The 22,535-nt window shown below is 35.1% G+C and overlaps 2 protein-coding genes across 3 annotated transcripts; one reads left to right on the forward strand and one right to left on the reverse strand.

The window, feature by feature from the left end:
- The first annotated feature begins 12 nt into the window (after positions 1–12).
- On the forward strand, positions 13–4,726 carry LOC116298164 (schlafen-like protein 1). Its single transcript, XM_031706542.2, has 7 exons — positions 13–109; positions 717–833; positions 1,207–1,279; positions 1,762–1,870; positions 2,310–2,406; positions 2,919–3,002; positions 3,874–4,726. The coding sequence occupies exons 2-7, from the start codon at positions 720–722 to the stop codon at positions 3,907–3,909; spliced, it is 513 nt and encodes a 170-aa protein (XP_031562402.2). The 5' UTR covers positions 13–109; positions 717–719; the 3' UTR covers positions 3,910–4,726.
- A 628-nt stretch (positions 4,727–5,354) lies between these two features.
- Positions 5,355–22,133, reverse strand: LOC116299403 (lysine-specific histone demethylase 2). Of its 2 annotated transcripts, XM_089029152.1 has the most exons (21): positions 22,000–22,133; positions 21,328–21,360; positions 20,631–20,848; positions 19,761–19,850; positions 19,104–19,326; positions 18,445–18,489; positions 18,050–18,230; positions 17,464–17,575; positions 17,004–17,070; positions 16,325–16,489; positions 15,858–15,932; positions 14,074–14,208; positions 13,190–13,355; positions 13,056–13,114; positions 11,399–11,599; positions 10,693–10,767; positions 9,437–9,553; positions 9,156–9,281; positions 8,720–8,848; positions 7,839–7,991; positions 5,355–7,472 (listed from the first exon to the last, which is right to left on the reverse strand). In XM_089029152.1, the coding sequence occupies exons 3-21, from the start codon at positions 20,783–20,785 to the stop codon at positions 7,371–7,373; spliced, it is 2,376 nt and encodes a 791-aa protein (XP_088885278.1). In that variant the 5' UTR covers positions 20,786–20,848; positions 21,328–21,360; positions 22,000–22,133; the 3' UTR covers positions 5,355–7,370. The 2 variants fall into 2 exon arrangements, with proteins under 2 accessions (XP_088885278.1, XP_088885279.1); XM_089029153.1 differs by lacking the exon at positions 22,000–22,133 and having other exon boundaries at positions 21,328–21,738.
- Positions 22,134–22,535: the final 402 nt, after the last annotated feature.

Here is a 22,535-nt window from a genome sequence, read left to right on the forward strand (position 1 = left end):
GATCGGTCGCGAGGTTGTTGTTGCTTGGCTGTGCACCGTTGACTGAAAAAATGTATGTTTTTTTTACTTAATTAAGGCTTAAATAGAAGAAAGCATCTGGATCAATGAGGTATCTACTTTGATCTTTATTTTATGTTTCATATTTTAAAGCTTTTTATGCAATCAAATGCCAGACAAAACGTTTGCAATGAGTCAAATCTCATTAATTCAAGCGCATTGAACGACCCTTTGCACGAGGCCAAAAATTCTCATCTCTTGAGGATTAAACTATTTTTTTCTTGTTATTATTTTCTTGTTCTGACCCCCTTGTATGGATTTAATGCAAGGGGCCTAACATCATATTTCATTTAGTGATCGGTTCCACTGATGGAGGACAATAAGTCATCCAACATGGCTGCCATTGCCTCACATAAAAGCTTGCAATAAACCAATTTAGCTTGGACGTAATGTTTTCCACGTGTTATTCCTTCAAGTATCATTTCTTTGTTTAATAGTTGTGCATGAGATGTTGTCTGTAGTTGGAAAAACATTACACCCCAGCTAATTAAATTGGTTTATAGATCTAATACTTCCTATCCTACAAGCAGAATTTCCTTTTACCTTTTGCCGTCATTATCTCACATACAAAAATATCTGGTATATCCTAACCAAAACAATTCCTTACAAGATTCAGAAACAAATCAGCTTGATTGTCTGCCAATATTGTCTCGTAACAGAATATGGCAACTTCCACAGAGCCAAAGGTTTCTATTGGTGACCATTATAAAGAACGAATTGGTGTCATGTATTTTTTCTTCAAGAATATAGGATATCCATCTGGAGAGTTTGCAAATGTAAGTTCATATCTAAATTATAAATGAAATCAGTCTGTTTACATTTAAGTCACCTGCAGTGTGGGGTATAAATCAACATGTCAGTTGAGTGTTGTATGTACTGTTTAATTAACAAGCAGGAGTGTTTTATCGGGTATAAAACACAGCTGAGTGGCTTTAGACCTGATAAAACATGATCTGCGAGTTTATTAAATGGCTTAAAAAACTCATGATGTATGTTCTCATATCGTACCGAAATTAACCAAGTTTGATAGAGAAAATCTAAATTAAAGTTTATGCAAATGAAGACGAATCTATATTAGATATAAAATAAGAATATAGAATAAAAAAAAGATTCCCATTTAAATTTTGCTAATTTTTTTTTTCTCTCCAGACCATAAGGGAATATGGAAATGCACTCCTAAACACTAAGGGAGGATTCCTAGTCTTTGGAGTCCAGGAAAATGGTTAGAAATTGCATATTAAAATAGTGTTTTGTTAGTGTTTCCAAAAATTGCCACAAAAATCGCAGCAAAAATCGCAAAAATCGCCAGTGTAAACGGGGCTTTAGAGAAAAAAATATTTGTTTGAGTTGTATCCATATTCATTGTCTTATTATGTACAAACAAAGAAATAATACTCTAGAGAATGACACATGGTCTGAAATGGGAAAACCTCATGCCCAAGGTAAAGAGGATGGTCTCTTTAAAATGAATTCATGATTTTTTTACTCAAAGACAATGACAGTACAAACGATCAAAATTAGAATTTTGTTCCCAACTTAATTGCAATTTTGCATGTAATTTAGTAATTTCTATCATTATTTATTATTGTTATTTTCTTTTTGTGTGTGTGTTTGAGTCTGTGGCCATGACTACATGAACAAAACTTTTTCTCCTTCCTTTACGGAAAAGGATCATTTTATGCTCTAAATTTTCATTGTTTTCAGGCAGGATTAATGGCTTAAACATTTCAAGACAAAATGAAGATCTTTATAGACTGTCTTTAGATAGAGAATTAAGAAACTTTACCCCTGCTGTCAGCCCAAATCTTTACAGGTATTAGAGCACAAATGCTAGACACATGAACAAAATCAATTTGTTACTTTGGTATAAGTTCAGTAAAACATAACAGGTGTAATATGGACTATTTTTTGGTTTTGCAAGGCACATGAGGCATGAAGGCAATAAAATGAAATAATGAATTTGGAGCTAAAATAATGAATTTGGAGCTAAAATATTACCCTGCAAAACCAAAACCCTTACCCAGAATACAATAAAGCTTGCTACAAAAGCTCATTATCACTATTACTTGGTTACATCTATCATTAGTTGACTCTTGTGTTTCCTCCTCAGTGGCACAGGCTCCTTCCCCCCCTTGTTTCTCTTGTAAAATGCTGATCCAGCAAAAGAAAAATAAATGGAGGCTGTCTGCAGGGAATCTCTTTTATATTTGCGATATGTTTTTTTGAGCAACATATAAGTTTTTGTTTTACAGGCTTTCAGTCGTAAAAGTTGGCTACATGTCCAATATCATGGAGGTGCGAATAAGTGCTGGTCCTATTGGTGAGATGTACCAAAACCAGTACGAACAGGTATACAAATGATGAAGATTCAGTATCTGATTTACAGACTTGTCCTTGGTCACTGTTTTCTATATTACTGTTTTCATCATGAATTATTCACAATTTAATAATGAAATTACAGTGCAAAGCACAAAAGTATGTCTACATTAATAGATTTGCATACTTCTCTGCAACTCTTTTATATAATAATAATAAATTATGATTTATATAGCACTAATATCCCACTGGTTCAACAGCTCTTTACAAAAAGATCTGATTTAAAAAAAAACATAACTATATAACTATAAATATAACATAGGTATTTAGTTGTGGTTTAGTGGTGTACATTAAAATCTTTAAACAATAATTAGAAACAACTTTATGAATACATACATATTTGATAGACATTTTTTAGCTACCAAACAAGCTTTAACATTTCTTATTTAATACAAAATGCTAGCTTCGAATAAAACTACACAAATACATGATTGCCAGTCATACTTTTACATATCATGCTGTAACATATTATGGTTGTGTTATAGGTATATATCGTAAAGAATAGAAAGTTGGTTGGACCTCTATGGCCGCAGGAACTGAAGGCACTTATAATCCAAAAGTATAAAGAGGTAACTTCATCAACCAAATATCTTGGGGCAGCTTTTGCTTGGCTGTGAAAATCTTAGGGTATCACATTATGCTGCGAAGTGCCAAGCTTCCCAATTACATAAGCTGTTAACATCAGAGTGTTTTTACTTGACTCGTGAAACAAATTCAGATAATTATTGACTTAAAATCAAAGTAAGAGTCTTAGCATGTGTCCACTATGATGTACAAGGAAAATCACCCAACCGTGGAATAGGCCTGAGTTTTATGACAGTGAAGCCCACATTTGTATGATTGTCCAACCCATTTTCATCTCATGCACATTGAGAGTTTGGAACTCATCAATGAAAATGGGTGTGGCAATCATACAAAAGTGGGCTTCGCCGTCATAAGAAAACTCAGGCCTATTCCACAGTTGATATAGAAATATAGATAAGTTATAGTGCTTGGGAACGAGCATCTATTTCACCCCGGCCTGCTCTCAGTCTGACCTCTAGCTCAGCTGGTAGAGCATCGGTAGTACAATTCCAAAGGTCGTGGGTTTGATTCCCAGCGAGGTCGGAAATTAATTTTTCCGAATTTAATTCCAAGGGCTTTCGCCCAGAATAACCTCATTCCCAAGCACTATAACTTATCTATATTTCTATATCTTCATGTATTTCATAAGTGCTACGCAGTCCACATATTCTCATCTATTCCACAGTTGGATGATTTTCATTGTATAATGATTACTATTTTTGCACAGTCCAAGTAAAATCACTGTATGATTGGATCAGCAGATATCATTGTTGTGCTATGACAGTGACTATACTTATTTTAGTTATTAATAAATGTTCTATGTTAAAGTGTAATCCTTTGTTTCAACATGTCTGAACCATTGATTCAACATTGCAGGAGCTTCAAGCAACAAAAGGAATCCTGTCACCTTGAAAGATATATATAGTTGTGCAGGAAGAAATGAAAGTCAAGAGCTGTCCACAATAATAAAAGAGGATATTACATGGGCGCGGGGAGATACGAAATTTATCTTCAAGTGTTGAAAAGATCTCTCACAAGTGAGCACAGTGAACGAGTGAGAGATTTTCAACACGAGAAGATAAATTTCGTATCTCCAAGCACCCATGTAATATTCTGTTTATTATAGAATTATCAATGAAGTATGTTTTGGCTTTTTTAGGCAATTCTTTCCGTGTATTTTTGAATAGCCATCGCAATGGTGTTATTTCGACACGTGAAAATAACATGTTATTTTCACGTGTGAAGATATCAATTCTTCGAAATAGAGAAAAATAGATATTTCATTGGTAATTATATAATAATAAGGTTTAATAAATGGTCTGGATTGAATATTTAGTTTCGGAATAATGTATTCTCCAGACCAAATGTCATTCTATTGAGTATCATTTCATTGTTTAACGGCTGCACATAAAAAGACACATGAATATGGATACAATCAAAAACAAAGAATCTTATTCTCAAAAGAATGGCAGGTTGTATGAAATGGGGAAATGTTATGCCCAAGCTAAAGAGGAAAGTAGGGTTGAAATGTTTGAAAAGATTAAAATGCGTTATTGTTATTGTTCCAAAAAGGAGCCATTCACAAGGCCTTAAAATAAGATCGTTAAATTTAAAGATAGAGAACTATAATTATTTTGAAGTTAATATGTTTAATTGTATATAACATAGTTAGATGAACATTATATAAATCCATTCAATAAATAGAAAAGTTATTTAGGTTCAAAAATTATCAGAAATTTGTACTTTCATTGGTAGTCAATATGACCAAACATCTATTTCACCCTGGCCTGCTCTCAGTCTGACCTCTAGCTCAGCTGGTAGTGCATTGGTAGTACAATTCCGAAGGTCGTGGGTTCCATTCCCAGCGAGGTTGGAAATTAATTTTTCCGAATTTATTTCCAAGGGTCTTTCGCCCGGAATAACCTCGTTCCCAAGCACTATAACTTATCTATATTTCTACATCTTGTATTTCATAAAAGCTACGTGGTCCACATATTCTCAATATGAGTTTTTAACAATTCGACCCAAAGGCCGAATGGTCTAGGAGTGAACAGTCCAAGAGTCTGTATGGACTGCTCATAGAACATGAGAATGAGATGTCTAATAATTCTTGTCTATCATAAATCGCACGCTCTGATTGGCTGAGCTACTAGTGGTCTATTGGTGATAGATCACTAGTAGCTTAGACAGCGAGAACCAATCAAATTGTAGAATAAAATGCTAAATATGTTAGAGATCCATGGATCAAAATTAGTCAACTTCTTAATGTTGATAAACACCAAGCTAAGAAATCTACACAAGACAGAAAAGTTCTAAAAGGACTACTACATCAGAACTTTGGCTCTGTGTAGACTATATGGGCTATTGACTCATAGACCATTTGGGCTGGGGGTCTAATATTTTTAAGTAGACCATTTGCATGATGGAATTACAACAATGGCATCATTTTACTAACATTACCAGAATGCTTTACTATTCTTAATTTCTAATTAAAATTTTCAATTTCCTAATAAGTATATGTAATAGGACTCCATGCTGTCCAATTAAGACATAATTGGACGAGAAAAATTCTGAGGACTGACAAAATTGGATGAGGCCATAGGCCGAGTCCAATTTGGCAGTCAGAGGAATTTTTCGAGTCTAATTATTTCTTGATTGGAGAGCATGAAATCCCATTACCTATTAATTATATAGCTGCCTAATTAATCCCCTATCAACAAGACCTGTCCAATTAAGAAAATAATTGGATAGTTACCTATATGGGATTAATGAGAAGCTGTATAATTAGAATAGTAATTCAGATGCCATTTAATAATCTGAACAAAAGGAAGTGTTGAAGGGATTCTGGTAATGGTAGTTTATGATGCTATGATGCAAACAGTTTACAATCGTATAGCGAGAAAAAACACTTGAAAGACCTAGTTTTATATTATCAATAAACACTCAACCATAGACCTAATCGGCTAACAAGCTGCTATAAACGTTTCCACCCAATTCAAACCACATGGGAGTAAGTTTCATTGTTCTTAAATTTTGGTTTCAGAGTTGAATTCGTAGAGACAAACGCTTCTATTCCCAGAAGGTTTGAATTGGGTGGTAATGTACATAGCAACACGTTAGCCGATTAGGTGTATTCAGCAAAGTTCTATTCTCCAAGCCCTACAAAAAGACCTTTAAATTAGTGTTGTTAGGTTAGGTAAAGATGGTTCGTGAATAGACTAATATTAAGGTATTGGTAGAAGGATACTAGGTTTTTGTAGATTAATGGTAAAGTGAACTAAAAGTTTGTTTAACTATTTTTTTCTAAGTATTTATCTAAAAGGTTGGCAAAGGGGTTATGCATGGCATGTGATTCAGGCTAAAATGAGTGCGCAATATGTGAAAATAGCTAAAGTAGAGTATGAGAGTATGATTCATGAATTCCTTGTATTAAAGTGATAGAGTATGTAAGTATATAATGAGCGACCCTGTACAAGATTATATATGATGCATAAATTTTAGCAATATTGATAAGTGAAACTGACCACCCTGTGCCTCCCTGATCTAAGGACTAGTATTTTCCCAGGGGATGCACTCAGGTGGGTAACATGACGGGAAGCTGCGACATATTTTTTTGGGTCAAGATACCAGCCACTGTATTTTTTTAGGTCTTGAAATGAAACCCGTATTTTTTTGGGTCGTTACATCTCCGAGTTCGATTTTTGTATCAGGAAAATTATTTGTTTGATTTTTTTTTTCCCAGCAAGGCACAATCCATTAAGTTGTTTTTCGTTTTATATGCCAAATCATGAAGAGCCTGATGAATTCAATAATAATCAGTTTTGAAGTCTTGTATTTTTTTGGGTCAGAAATTTGGATGCCATGTATTTTTTGGGTGTAAAATTTCAGGTTTGAGTATTTTTTTTGGGTTGCAATATGAAGCTCATGTCCCACCCCCCTCATGTTACCCACCTGAGTACACCCCCTGGGAGTATTTTCAAGCATTAACAAACAAAGACCTAACATTTTGTACTAACATCATAAAGATATTCCCTAGCATAGACCATAAATATGCTATGAAATTATAAAAAAATTAATAGGCTAAATTGCTTCTAACATTCAAACTCTGGTTGGCATAGCAATATAATAAGGTATAATGCACCATATAAAACATTTTTTCCCTATGAATGATGATGAAAGCATAGTCTTATAACATGAAAAACTGCCCTGAGTAGAGTTATAAACAAGCGACAATGCACACTTTCTCTCCCCAGTCCTCTCTCACTTGTGCTGCTTTAAAGGCTTGTGAAAAATACTTCTAATGAACTGTATTAATAATAGTAATTATTAATAATTAGGAAAGTATGATTACATCCCATGTGTTGCTAGAATCACTAGCAGGAACCTTCCAATAATTGAAACAAAATCTTTTCTGCTTCTCGTATACCACTTAAGTATGCTCCGGTCACTGTCTGAGGAAACTGCCTGTTTGTTGCCTAAAAAAGGAATGCAATAATAAGTTTTTAGTTCATTTATTTAAAAATTAAAAATAACCATTATTTATGGATACAAATGGCAAAAATATAGAATGGGCACGTGTGCTGTGTCCTCTCATAAAATTTGTTCCATAATCTTATAAAATAATATATCTTACCACTCTTTTTCACTGCTACACCTTGATCAAGACAACAGTCTCAACATAGAAATCAGGCAAACATTTCCCACGACAAAATAAATCGTTGGGGACCATGAGAAAGTATATGGGAAACTACGCTAATGCTTTATTTGGTTGATAGAAGGGTATTGATTGATTTCCATGTCACAACTAATCAGTGTGTAATGAGTAGTTTTCAGTGACTAACCTCTCCAGCAAAATACAGCATTTTGTCGATTGTACTGGCCATCTCGTCATAATCTTGTCCAGAGCTGCCCAGTGGTACAAATGAGTATGCCATCCCAGCATAAGGATCTGAGCCCCAGTGACTTACTATGTACTTTTCTGGCTTTGGTATGGTCTTAAAATAGAGAAGTATTCACCTATTTCAATAAACATTGTTATCGCTCGTCGCCAAAGGTCATTCCGACATGGAAATGGTTTTGTAGAATACAAAGAACAATGAATCAGTCTCAAGGTCCATGTTCTTGACGAGAATATAAGACTGAAATACAAGTCATTCCAGCTATTCTTGGATCTTGGAATGACCTATCTCCTATCCCTTTTTGCCTATTGCCTATTACCTTTGACGATAACAACATTTATTGAAATAGGTGTATATTATTAAGATGGAAAGCACTTTGCTTTGCATTGTGGTATGGTCCCCTTTATTTTGCGTTCTCTCGGCATCCTGTGTGTTTAGAGAGTCTACACAAAACTATTTCATAAAGGGTTTATATTACTAGAAGATTATGAAATTCCAGGAGCTTTCCAGGACTTTTCCAGGGAATAAAAAAATTCCAGGACCCTTAACTTTGAAAATTGATGTCCGAAATAGTGACACAGTTTTTGTTTCGAACAAGCGATTACTAAGTGTTGGCCAGTAGAGGAAACACTTTTAACATTTTATCTGTTTAATATTTATTATCTAATAATAATAGAAATTTCAAAGAGTTTTACAAGAGCTGGTATCAAAAATGACAAAATTTTCCAGGGTCATGGAAGAAATTTTTGAGATTCCAGAAGTATTCCAGGAATTCCAGGAGCAATGCAAACCCTGTTTATAATTCATAGCATCAATCTGCTCACCTCTTCTGGAAAGAGTCCTTTCAGGATACCTATTATTTCGTTGATAATTTCTTCATCTTTCATGCTGGATGCAAATTCACCCGATAGGACAGTCATCAGGATGTTGCACTTCTTGGGACTTGATGATTCCTAAAAGAAAATGAAATAAGAATTGTGAGATGTCAGACTTCCATGTGGTGAAGACAAGGTTTTGCAATGGTTTTCATATGTATTTTTGTGTGTAATTGAGGTTTCAACTGTTCTTCTGACTGCCATCACCAGAATGAATGGGTGAGTGGGTGGATAGATTGCATGGATGGATAGATGGATGGAATGGAAGAATGGATTGGTGGATGGATGGCTGGCCGGACGGACGGACGGACAGACAAATGAATGGATGGATTGATGGAAGGATAGATTGATGTTGGATGGATGAACAGAAACATAGTTATCTCACCTTTCTACTTAAGTCATAAAAGATAGCAGAACTTGATCTGTTGCCTCTGGTTAAAGGAATACGGCCAAAAAAATTGGCACCTTGAATTTTTTTACTCCAAAAATTTTTAGAAAATTTTATTGCAACCTAAAAATAGAGAGCACAGATAGTTTTTGGTATACCTTGAAGCATTCCATTATTCCATTATTCAAATTCTTTCGCACTCAGGGTATATTCCATCAAAAAATTAGTCAATTGATGTTTCAAAAGGTTTTATCAATTTTGTTATAAAGGGTTATTACCTTTTCAATGAGACCAGCTCCAAGGTTTTTGATTGCATTCACTTTTGATGCAGGCAGGTCAGGAGTGAACTTGACAAAGCCAGACTTCAAAACAGCCAAGGGTAATGTAACTATCACCTGCAAGTCAAATTTTAAATTAGCTGAGTGCATCTAGATGGGCTCATCACTGCCTAATTGGGTGGGTGGCATAGCGCTAATGCACTCGCCTCTCACCTCTGATGTCTCGGGTTTGATACTTGGACTTGGCATCACGTGAGTAGAGTTTGTCAAGTGTCTCCCTTCATTTGAGGGTTTTTGCTCCTGATTCTCCAATTTTCCTCCCTCTGCGAAATCTAGCTACATTCTAATTCAATCTTGAGTATAAGAGTGGTATAGCGCTAGTACGCTCGCCTCTCACCTCTGGGGTCTCACGTGTAATTCCTGAACTTGTCGTCACACATGAGGAAAATCTAGCTACATTCTAATTCAATCTTGAGTTTAAGAGTGGCATAGCGCTAGTGCACTCGCCTCTCACCTCTGGGGTCTCACATGTAATTCCTGAACTTGTCGTCACACATGAGGAAAATCTAGCTACATTCTAATTCAATCTTGAGTTTAAGAGTGGCATAGCACTAGTGAACTTGCCTCTCACCTCTGGGGTCTCAGGTTGAATTCCTGAACTTGTCGTCACACATGAGGAAAATCTAGCTACATTCTAATTCAATCTTGAGTTTAAGAGTGGCATAGCGCTAGTGAACTTGCCTCTCACCTCTGGGGTCTCACGTGTAATTCCTGAGCTTGTCGTCACACATGAGGAAAATCTAGCTACATTCTAATTCAATCTTGAGTTTAAGAGTGGCATAGCACTAGTGAACTTGCCTCTCACCTCTGGGGTCTCAGGTTGAATTCCTGAACTTGTCGTCACACATGAGGAAAATCTAGCTACATTCTAATTCAATCTTGAGTTTAAGAGTGGCATAGCACTAGTGCACTTGCCTCTCACCTCTGGGGTCTCACGTGTAATTCCTGAACTTGTCGTCACACATGAGTAGAGTTTTTTAGGTCTTTACTCCCTTGGATCTCCTGTTTTCCTCCCTAATCAAGACCTAACACTCTAAATCTCAATTCGATCTTTAGTTAGCTCTGCCACAAGTTTGATCAGCCCAGGGTTTTTCAGGATTTGTAACAATTGAATGTTTGAAGTATACACATCTGGCACAAATGGCTGTTGGTACCAGTATTTGAGAATACAGTAGCAGCAGTTTAATAATCCTTACCTTGTGTGCAATGAATTTTGTTCCTTTCTTTGTAGTCACAACAACCTTTTCTTGGGAATAATTGATATCTGAAACCTGGGAAAATCAGGTTGGTTTTTTTTGTTGTTTTATTTTCATTTTCTTAAACATTTTTTATTAAACAAAACAGTATCAGGTTATTGGAAAAGCAGGATTGCAATAGTTAGAGAAGCTGCTACTTCTAAAACATACGAATCAAAAATGGTGTTCAACAAATAGACACCAGTTTTTTATGTGTCTGTCCTCTTATTGACAATAAATTTCATCATCACATTGTCAAAGTAGTGTGGATCCACATACTACTTTGACAATGTGATGACGAAATTTATCGTCAATAAGAGGACAGACACATAAAAAACTGATGTCTATTTGTTTTTTACAATAACAATAAAAACTTCTCATTTTTAGCGATCAAAACAATCAACGGAAAGAGCGTGCGCTCGTTGATGTCAGCTTTATCTGTCCGTCTTCTTATTGATGATGAAAAATAACCAATCAGCGCACGAGAAATTTGTAAGTTATTGTAAAAAGTGGTATTGCACTCCCCTTTGTACTCAGTCTGGGTGTGAGTAGAGCTTGCTGTGCCTGTAGCCCATCACTCTCTGTATTTGACTCTTACTGTCTTTTTAACAAATTTGAACAAGGCTTATTTCCTTTCCTTCACATGATTGTTCAGATCATTACCTACCTGGCAATTCAGTTCAATATTCACGTCTTTAGAGAGTCCTTTCAGAAGGGATTCACATCCTTGTACCAGCAAGGTGTGATCTCCTACAAACTGAGGGAAGACTTCATTCTGATCCCAATGTAATGTGGATACTTTTCCAAGGGGAGCAGCGCATGCATACTCAAGATTACCAAGGTGAAACTGAAGGAGCTGGTTCTCTTCCTTAAAATGGAACAGCATTTATCACCGAAGTATTAGAGAAGCACAAAGTATTAGAGAAGACACTTTGCAATCTATTATAATTACATCATCATGTCATGTTTGTGTCACATCATCATGTCATGGTTGTCACATCATCATGTCATGGTTGTCACGTCATCATGTCATGGTTGTCACATCATCATGTCATGGTTATTATGTTATCATGTCATGGTTGTCACATCATCATGTCATGGTTATTATGTTATCATGTCATGGCTGTCACATCATCACGTCATGGTTGTCACATCATCATGTCATGGTTGTTATGTTATCATGTCATGGCTGTCACATCATCACGTCATGGTTGTCACATCATCATGTCATGGTGGTCACGTTATCATGTCATGGTTGTTATGTTATCATGTCATGGTTGTCACATCATCATGTCATGGTTATTATGTTATCATGTCATGGCTGTCACATCATCACGTCATGGTTGTCACATCATCATGTCATGGTTGTTATGTTATCATGTCATGGCTGTCACATCATCACGTCATGGTTGTCACATCATCATGTCATGGTGGTCACGTTATCATGTCATGGTTGTTATGTTATCATGTCATGGTTGTCACATCATCATGTCATGGTTGTTATGTTATCATGTCATGGTCGTCACATCATCATATCATGGTGGTCACGTCATCATGTCATGGTGGTCACATAATGTCATGGTGGTCACATCATCACGTCATGGTTGGGTCACATCATCATGTCATGGTGGTCACATAATGTCATGGTTGTCACATCATCATGTCATGGTTGTGTCACGTCATCATGTCGGGGTTGTCACATCATCATGTCATGGTTGTCACATCATCATATCATGGTGGTCACCTCATCATGTCATGGTTGTCACATCATATCATGGTGGTCACCTCATCATGTCATGGCTGTCACATCATATCATGGTGGTCACCTCATCATGTCATGGTTGTCACATAATGTCATGGTTGTCACATCATCACGTCATGGTTGTGTCACGTCATCATGTCAGGGTTGTCACATCATCATGTCATGGCTGTCACATCATATCATGGTGGTCACGTCACCATGTCATGGTCGTCGCATAATGTCATAGTTGTCACATCATCATGTCAGGGTTGTCACATCATCATGTCATGGCTGTCACATCATATCATGGTGGTCACGTCATCATGTCATGGTCGTCGCATAATGTTATGGTTGTCACATCATCATGTCATGGTTGTGTCACGTCATCATGTCGGGGTTGTCACATCATCATATCATGGTGGTCACCTCATCATGTCATGGTTGTCACATAATGTCATGGTTGTCACATCATCACGTCATGGTTGGGTCACATCATCACGTGATGGCTGGGTCACATCATCATGTCATGGTGGTCATGGCTATTACGTGCAAGATGTTATGATTATATACAGCTGTAACAAACCTCTGAGAATTCTATTTGAGTTTCTTCTAAGAAGATCTTGTGCATCTCTTGTATTCTGTCTGAAAAATACAAATGTACAAAGATGTAGTTTGTCTTTCATGCATTAGAATGATCAGCAGAACAACTAAACCAACCTTCTAATGGCATATCTTCTGTCTTTCCTTTTCTCCATTCTGCAATGGCATCGAGAATGGAATTGAAGTGAAATTCAACCTTCTTGTCAACACTGATATCAGCTGCTTGTCCTTTATTGTCTAGAAGATCACAATGGCCACTGATGTGCTTCATGCTCAGTCCTAGCTAAATAATAAAGTGAAGAAAAAAATGATGGGATTTAAGCAGTCATTTAACATTGTAATAGTTTTCCATTTTGGACCGTTGCTAAGCTGGTTATGTGCATGTGAAGAGAACATCACTGAACATGTACAAGTGATGATAAATGGGTAAATTATACACCGGGAAAAGATGAAAAAACTGTCATTTTGGATGCAAGGGCTCTCTTTTATTCTGACAGGGGACTGGCGTCCAAAAGGTCAGTTTTTTCATCTTTTCCCGGTGTATAATTTACCCTTTTATCATCACTGTTTCATTAGAAACACCAACGCAGCTGACACTAGTTTTTAGCTACTTATCTCTTCTGAACATACACATAGTTGATGCAATAACTGAACTCACATCAAAATAAATGCAGTTATAATAAAAACTAGAGATAAGCATTATTATTTAATCAGGCATTAATAATCAATTAATAATAACCATAAACTAATAAATCCTTGGTCCTCATTTCATAATCAAATTAAAATTTAGAAACTGAATTTTTTTGTAGTGATGTAAAAACCAGGGAATCTGGAGAAAAAACTTCAGTTGGTTAAAAGCACAGGATAGAATGAAAATGCAACTCTACTTTAATAAATATGATATTAGATCTGCTGGATTTAATACATAACTGCAGTAATGCAGGGCAGGGCACACTCCTTGTGCTTCATCTGACAGAAAGATTATTAAGTTAATGACTTACCTGTTCGCATAGCACAGATATAGGGTTGTTAATACACCCGGTTAGAATTTGTGCCCCTTTACCGACACAGCAGCCTAGAGAAAGATCATCAGAGACACGCCCTCCTATTCTGTTCCTTGCTTCTAATACAGTCACCTGACACAACCAGAGTGATGTAGCATAGTTTATTTATCGAATTATATACTAATATTTCTCAATTTCACTGCAAACTAGTCTAACTTTTGTTTTGAAATACTTAACTAAAAGCTCTGAGTAAATTCTGTGACTTTTTAAAATAAGTGTTACTTTGACTCTTCCCTGTTGACTGTTATCATTTATTTTAACTGTTGTAACATTGCATGGGGTAAGTTTTGGTAGATCAATCAAAGGAGTCTGCATGACATTCCTCTAAGGCCCTGGCTAAATGAGGAAACATGTTTCCACACGTTTCCTTAAATGTTTCCAAAGGTGGCAAAAAAACTCTTTTATTTAATAAGTGTCTAGTCATTCTAGCACTTTCGCACTAATTGGGGACACTTTTCACTCCCACACACTTCCACTACATTCCAGAGAGAACACCACATCAAACAAACTTAATTCACATGTAGTGACTGCATGGCTCGAACCAGCGACCCGACCCGCTGGACTCACAGTGGTGAAAGACAACGCATTAGCAGCGTATGCCACCCATGCTACCTACTAATGAGGCCCTGAATAAACTGAAATGGAAAACTCTTGCAAGACGTAGGGCCGAGCATAGGGCAACTTTTCTTTATAAATGTTTAAATGATTTATTTTCACATCGTTTTAACTTAGTATTTAATAAAGACATACACAATTATAACACTAGATCTAAGAACAATATCCGTAAGAGTGCTTCTACTAGAAACTGGGGTCACTGGACATCGACAAATTTTGCCTCAAACGACTGGAATGAATTAGACTTATCAATTAGACAAAGCCCATCATTAGCTAGTTTTAAAAGAGCTTTAAGAAATTTAAATAGTTTTTAATATCGACACTAATAATTTTTAATTAATCCTATTCATATCTCATATATAATATCTATTTTTAATATTTGACTATTTGATATGCGGACACTGAATGTGTGCAACACTCTGCTCTATTGCTACTGAGCACTGTAAAGTTCAGTGGTAATATGCCTAGCTTCTGTGTTGCACACATTTAGTGTCTGCATTCTAACATTGTCATTATTTGTAAATTTACATTTTTGTCATTTTTTATATATTTATATTTTAGTCTTCATTTTTCTTTTTTGTTATATATTTATTTTAGAGGTCTCTCTTGTAAATCACCTTATGGTGACAGCGATAACCTCAATAAAGATTATTTATTATTATTATTATTACTGAAAATGTCAGGAAACATCGGAAAGCATGTTTACTCATCATTGGTTAGCACATGCACACTTTCAAGATAGAGTGAGTGTTGCTAAGTAACAAACTTTTATGTTGACTTCCATGGCTAAATGAGGAAACATCAGGAAACATTTTTTCCATTCGTCTTGGAAGCATAAAGGCATCTTGGAAGCAAAATTTGTTGCACTCAATAATGTTTTGCATGTGGCTAAACTTGGAAACATTGGAGAAACATGGGCACAGTAAACATGTTTCTGTAAATGTTTCCTTGTTTAGCCAGGACCTTAAGCATGCACCCTTCGAGTATTTTGACAATGTCACATTTTGATGGTTGTCAACCAACATCTTATTATGCTTCTTTGAAAAATTTTATTATTTCATATGATACTATTGAGAAGGATGACTGATAATTTGATAAGCATGTACCTTCACACCAAACTTGCTGAGGTGTCTTGCTGCCGACAATCCAGATGCTCCTGCTCCTATTACTATCACTGATAACTAATGACCATAAAAGAAGTAATATTATCAAACTGCAGTTAACTTAAGCCAAAGGCTCTTATTACTTATGTCATTACCTTTACTATTATTTCTTTCTTTACAAAAAAAAAACATGATAAGCACTTATTTATCACCCTTGCTTTGTGAAGGCAGTTATGGTAAATAGCAACTCCTTATCGGATAGACTTCTTTCCGTAGTCATGTATATGTATCCATGTATATGTATCCATGCTTCCCTAATATTACATTTTCTATTCATAATGTACACAAGTTCACTCTAGACTCTTTGCATGTTGCCATCTACAGTATCCCATGATTGACAACACCAATGATTGACAGTTATTGAATGCTTTTTTATAACGCCCATAATCAATAAGTTAGATGTGACTCACCTTTTGATCAGACAATGATGACTCTATATTGTCAATTATCCCATGATTGACAATGCCCTTGATTGACAGGTATCGCAGGATGTTTTCTGCCTCCTGAATAAGTGGTATTCTTACAAGGCCTCTTGTAATGATGTTATCGGCAACCTTATCCTTGGTCAAGCATTCCTGTAATTAAATAACCAAATTATTATTTTATTATTAGTTTTTTGGATGTCAATACTATTAGCCATTTCGATATTGAGAAAAAAACTGGCATTGCAGTGCATTTTGGGTTTGTTCTTACATTTATATATGTATAGTTAATGTCTATTTATATTTAATTCCATATTTTATATTTCATTGTATATAGTTTGAGGGCTACAAGTTTATTAGTGTTTACTAATGCTATTAGGTGTTACCCTCTATAAATAAAGGCTATTATTATTATTATATTATCATATTAATATTATTATCATTATATTATTATTTATTATTATTATTAATATCATATCATTATATTATATTATTATATTATTATAATTATTATATTATTATTTATTATTATTATTATATTATTATATTATCATTTTTTATTATTATATTATTATATTATCATTTATTATTATTATTATTATATCATTTATTATTATTATTATTATTATTATTATCATTTGTCAGAATTTCAAGCCATTTTTCATACCTTGCACCCTGATGCCCATAGTGCTAGTATTAGATTCCTCAGCGTGAGGTAGATTATTGATGCTTCTCTGAAAAATATGCAAGGGAAATGATATTTCTAACTTGACCAACAATAGCTTTGTTAAGAACGTATTCTGCAACAAATCTAAAAACATTTTTGCATTGCCTTTTTTTCACACCTGCCATCTTGGATGAATTGAACAAACATTCTATACACACAAGGCTCAACTCACATGCTGATTTTTTACAGAGGGAGGAAACCAGAGAACCCGAAGAAAAACCCTTGTATCATAGGAGAGAACAACACAGCAAATAAACTAAATTCACATATGGTGTCTGCAGGGCTCCAAGGAGTGACACAAACCTTTGGCAACACAGTGATGAGAGATGATGCACTAGCATCATTGCCACCCATGCTACATCTGTACGAATATACTTTTTTTAAATATTCTTTTTTTTACCTTGTTGAAGCAAAATGAGGAAAATAGGCCTCTTCTTCTTGTTCCATGGTGTCTGGTCTAAAAGTAAAAGCTGATTCACCAATATCGGGGTTGTAGAATGGCTGTAGATATCCTGCATTCAAAATTTCAAAATCAAAAGACATTTCATAATAGGTTTTCAGCGTCATTATCAAGGGCGAATCCAGTCAAAATTTTAGGGGAGGGCTGATTGAGTTTCTTCCGTCAACATAATGGAAAACAAAAAAAAAGGTTCAGTTTTGTTTTGTTTTGTTTTTCTGCTGAATGTGGGCTTCAGCTCCCCCCTCCCTGGATCCGCCCTTGCTTATGCAAGCATGAGCATAACAACATACACAAGCACAGATAATACTTCATAGCCCATTTGGCTGTGACTCTTATGCCATTTGAGCTGAAGAATGTCCTACACAGTGGTTTCACAGCATCCATATTATGGACAATGTCTTTATTTGAATTCAAGTTTCCATTTTCTCCAGGGAGAAAATTTCAGTCTATCATTTTTTTCTTCATCAAAGCTGCTGTGAAACCCCTCTATTGACAACTAATTAGCTTTAAATTGGTTTCAACAAACCTGTACTACAAGAACCATTTGTGTTGGTCTCAATTTTCTCTTTGTCATCATTAAGCACAGGCGAGAGCCCCACCCCATCTGGAAAGTAAGTCTTCAGGTACTGAGTAGCAGGGCTGTTCTTAAGCAGAGGAGGTTCAAATAGACTTAATAGCCATCCTGGTGTTGATGCTCCTGAAACCCTCTGGTAATAATTAACAGAGAGAAAGATAAAAATCATTAAAAGCTTTAAAATATTTATTGAGTACATGTACTACATGTTTTTAAACAACTTGATAGAATATCCTAGAGTTTTTAATAATTTGTATTATTGACCCTCCATTTGTTAGAAACCCCTTTTCTACAGCTTTTAATAAAGTGATAAAGTGATTAAATGCAATAAAATGTAAAAGACTAACCTCATCTTCTGGTAAATCACATGGATGAGGTCCTTTTGCTTTTGCCTACATAAGCACAAATATTAAGTGAAAGAAAGAAAGAAGAAAGGAAGGAAGGAAGGATGGAAGGATGGATGGAAGGAAGGAAGAAAGGGAGGGAAAGAGGGAGGGATGGATGGCTGGAGAATAAATGAATGAATGAACAAACAAACAAATGAATGAATGAACAAATGAACGAATGAATGAATGAACAAACAAACAAACAAATGAATGAATGAATGGAAGGATAAATGAATGAAAAACAAGTGAATGAATGAATGAATGGATGGATAAATAGATGCAGGAATGTAAAAATGAATAAATCAATGAATAATAAAAAAAATGGATGGATGAAGGAATAAATAAATGAATAAACAAACAAATGAAAAATAATGGAATGATGGGAGGAATGGAATGAATTAAGGGATGGAATGAATGAATAAACAAATTAATATAACTAGTGATTATTTCTTTTACAACACATATATTTGATAATGCAGCCAAACTTGCTTCAATAGTCATGTCACCTATCAATTTTATCAAGGCTGGGATGCCTGTGGATAAATGCAACACAGGAAGCCCAATACAAGACCAGGTGCACATTAACTTATAAAACGCATTAATTTTGTTAATTCAATTACCTTTTTGCTGGTCGTAAAGGACTTACAGGACCACTCTTTAGCCAGATCAGGTGTTAGGTCTCCTTCAGTCCTTGGAAGTGACCGCCATTTACCACATTTCTTACACTTGACCCAATATGCCATCACTGTTTCAGCAACGTAGGTCTTCGTGCTGGCCTCTCGTTGACAATATCCACCCCATTCAAACTTCCACTTGGCATATGCTTCATAACCATCTTTATGACTGGACAGTACAGATAATATTAATATTTTGTTATTAAACAGTAACATCTCCATATTGCCCCTTTTGCTTCCATATTCAGATTTCATGAAATACTTTTAAAATATTTTCAACTTTTATTGATCCAGTAAAACAACTGCTAGGCTGATCAAAGTCTTACTGCAGCTGCTTTTGACTCTAACAGACTTTTAGCTAACATACAAACAAGGCTAAACATGCATATGTGCGTGACTGGTGGTTTTCAAACATATTGGTATGCATTATGAATGAGAAAGAGAACTAAAGACATAGATAGATAGATAGATTCCTTTATTTAAACAGGGTAACTCTCTCAGTATTAACAAAACTGTAAAAAATAAGACAATAAAAAATAATAATATATATAAAATAAATAATAATAATAAATAATAATAATAATAATTAATTCAGTAACTAACCTTCGATACATGTGATCAAAACATGCATTACAGAAGTGCTCCCCATTAGATATGTGATACCATCTGGATGTGTACCCATCACCAGTACACCTACCACAACAACCATCAATTCATTAAAACATATAGTAACAACACCATAAGAAGAACATTAGAGCGACGGCATTTAACCTATGAAATAAAAAATACTAGCCAACATGTCAAAAAGACACAAAAGAAAACAATGAAATTAGGGTCTACTAAAGTGTATTAGTCTAACATCTATTTCACAGGTTTAATGACTTCACTCTAAGATCTGAGTTCGTAAATAGCAACACCAAAATACTATTATTTATATGGCTCTAGCCTGAGTGATGTACCTAGGATATATAACTCCCCAAAGTGATCAACCTGACTTCAAGAAACAGGCCAAAACATTTTTTTTAAATAAAAAAAATTATTTCAATAACCCCTTTCACAATTCAAAAATGACTCCACATAATAATTCAATTAAAGAAACAAGTCAAAATGATTTTTGTTAATCACCTAATGAAAATTTGCCATCTCTAAGATATTCACCCCTTTTACCTTGTGCATATAATGCTTTATTATTTCATTCCATGTATGATTCTCTTGAGAGCAAGAGTCTTTGTTTAAGTTGCATCTATATTGTTTTCATGTGTATTCTCATGCGCAACTTCTAAACCAAGAAATTAATATACTCTAGGGAATGACACATGATCTAAAATTGAACCCAAGGTAAAAGGGTCTATAATTATTATTACCCATTGCTCAGTTCTGCGCAACTTCTAAACCAAGAAATTAATATACTCTAGGGAATGACACATGATCTAAAATTGAACCCAAGGTCAAAGGGTCTATAATTAGTATTACCCATTGCTCAGTTCTGCGCAACACACTGGTCTTTCAGAAGGACAACCACTGTTTTCACATCTTCTGTAACGCTTGTCTAATGAAGAACTTCCATCACCTAGTGCTCTCTTCTTTGGTTGACGCTTGCTGCGAGAGCTTGTAAAACCCTCAGCCATTATTCTCTCGTAATTTTATAACCTCATCTTAAATGGAAATATGAAAGCCTCAATCCATATTTCCTATAGAGACCAAAAAGAGTTATTCAGTGATGTTGAAAAGAAATGTGTCAATCAAAGGGGGTGTGGCCCAAAGCAGAAACTTTGAACATCTATTTAAATATTTTTAGTTTGGGTATGATGTTTTTGTATTCCAGACCACATGTCATTCTCATGAAAATAAGATTCTTTGTTTGGTTGGTATCCATATTCATTTGTCCTCTCTGGTGCAACTATTCAAAGAAATGATACTTCAGAGAAAGTATATAGTCTGAAATGGGAAAATGTAAGATGCTAAAGCTAAAGAGATCTGATGTACATACAATACCATACTACAGGCTAGGAGGTAGTAAATCTATTGCATGCAAAAGCTTAGGATTTCTTGTAACGCAATCATAGCTTTTGCTTTCAGTACAAGGTTTCAAATTACAAAGGCCAGTAAGCATATGAATGAAGCTTTACATCAATCCTCAAAAATGTATGAGTTTATTGATGATTCATACCTTCATTTGATGTATATCACACATAAACTAGACCTGTAAACAAAAATTGCATGCAAACAAGTAAAGTTAATAAGCCATAAACATTTTATTGAGAGCTGTGAAATCCAGTGGATGTCAATCCAGGATGATTTTGATGGGGGTGGCTACTACCTGGTAACCCAGTAAATAACTTTCTCTTTATATTTCACCATGCCATTTTACTATTATTCTGCTTTTTTTTAGCTCCAAAGAGGAGATAGCTTAGCTACAGTGTAGTACCCAATATTGGCCACCAACTCTTTTTTCCAGATATCATCAACAACAGCGGAAAGATATTCTAGTTTCCTCCACTGGAATAAAATCTTGGGTTAGATGTTGTGTTAAAAGGCCTTCTTGGAACTTAATGTGAAGCTATTAATAAAAAAAATTCTGAGTAAAATGCATCAACCCTGAACTGAAACTTGGCTTGAAGTCAAGGTGAACTTTGACAATGTCGTAAACAAAACAAACAGCATACAGCCTCGTAAGTGATGCAAAAATTGGCTAAAATTGATTCTAGAGGTAAAAAATACCGAAGAAAAACCTAATTGTTTTTAACAATCTGTTTAAATTCAAGGTTTGAGTGAGAATGGACTTAAAAGTTCAATGCCAAAGGTCATAAAAACTTAGGTTTATTTAGATGTTCATACTCACTTTAAGAAGCGTAGTTAAACCACCTTAGATTTTCTGAATATTGTTGTATAGAAGAGAAAAGGAAGCAAGTAGAGGAAACGTTTGTATTTAGACGTTTTTTAGATGCATTTGAAGGTTGCGAATCTCAAATCCCGCGGGCAAAAGACATGCTTCAGTACCACAGGGAGCCCACTTTTTAGATAAATCTTTTTTAAAGAATTTACAGCAATATGCAAACCAGTCTTAAAATAGGTCGTGTTTTTTTGTTCCATTGATCATTCTGGATCTTAAATAAGATCAGAATATGCTTCTGAAAAATTTATAACGCAAACATAGCCAAAACTATATTATTTTGTTTTATTTTTTTAAATAAAAGTGGGCTTGATATAGTCATTTTTTGCTGAAAATCTTAATTTGAATAAAGAACATGCTCGTATGAAAAACCTGCAATAGTGTAAAATGAAAAAAATGAATAAAAAAGGGGTCATAAAAAGAAGAGAGAAAGAAAGAATGACAAAATAAGGATACTAGGGGACGGGAGGGTAGGTAAAGTAATT

The sequence above is a fragment of the Actinia tenebrosa genome, unplaced genomic scaffold (assembly GCF_029948245.1).
Source record: "Actinia tenebrosa isolate PJP-AT-01 unplaced genomic scaffold, QUT_ActTen_1.0 PGA_scaffold13__45_contigs__length_12533684, whole genome shotgun sequence".
Classification (NCBI taxonomy): domain Eukaryota; kingdom Metazoa; phylum Cnidaria; class Anthozoa; order Actiniaria; family Actiniidae; genus Actinia; species Actinia tenebrosa.

What these genes read in the sequence shown, in the direction of transcription:
- LOC116298164 (XM_031706542.2), top strand. Translation starts at nt 720, where the DNA reads ATGGCAACTTCCACAGAGCCAAAGGTTTCTATTGGTGACCATTATAAA. An exon ending in CATCTGGAGAGTTTGCAAAT is followed by an intron (nt 834 to 1,206) that starts GTAAGTTCATAT and finishes TTTTCTCTCCAG; the next exon opens with ACCATAAGGGAATATGGAAA. An exon ending in GTCAGCCCAAATCTTTACAG is followed by an intron (nt 1,871 to 2,309) that starts GTATTAGAGCAC and finishes TTTGTTTTACAG; the next exon opens with GCTTTCAGTCGTAAAAGTTG.
- LOC116299403 (XM_089029152.1), bottom strand. Translation starts at nt 20,785, where the DNA reads ATGGCTGAGGGTTTTACAAGCTCTCGCAGCAAGCGTCAACCAAAGAAG. An exon ending in AAATGGTTCTTGTAGTACAG is followed by an intron (nt 17,576 to 18,049) that starts GTTTGTTGAAAC and finishes TTTTGAATGCAG; the next exon opens with GATATCTACAGCCATTCTAC. An exon ending in TTTATGACTTAAGTAGAAAG is followed by an intron (nt 8,849 to 9,155) that starts GTGAGATAACTA and finishes ATTTTCTTTTAG; the next exon opens with GAATCATCAAGTCCCAAGAA.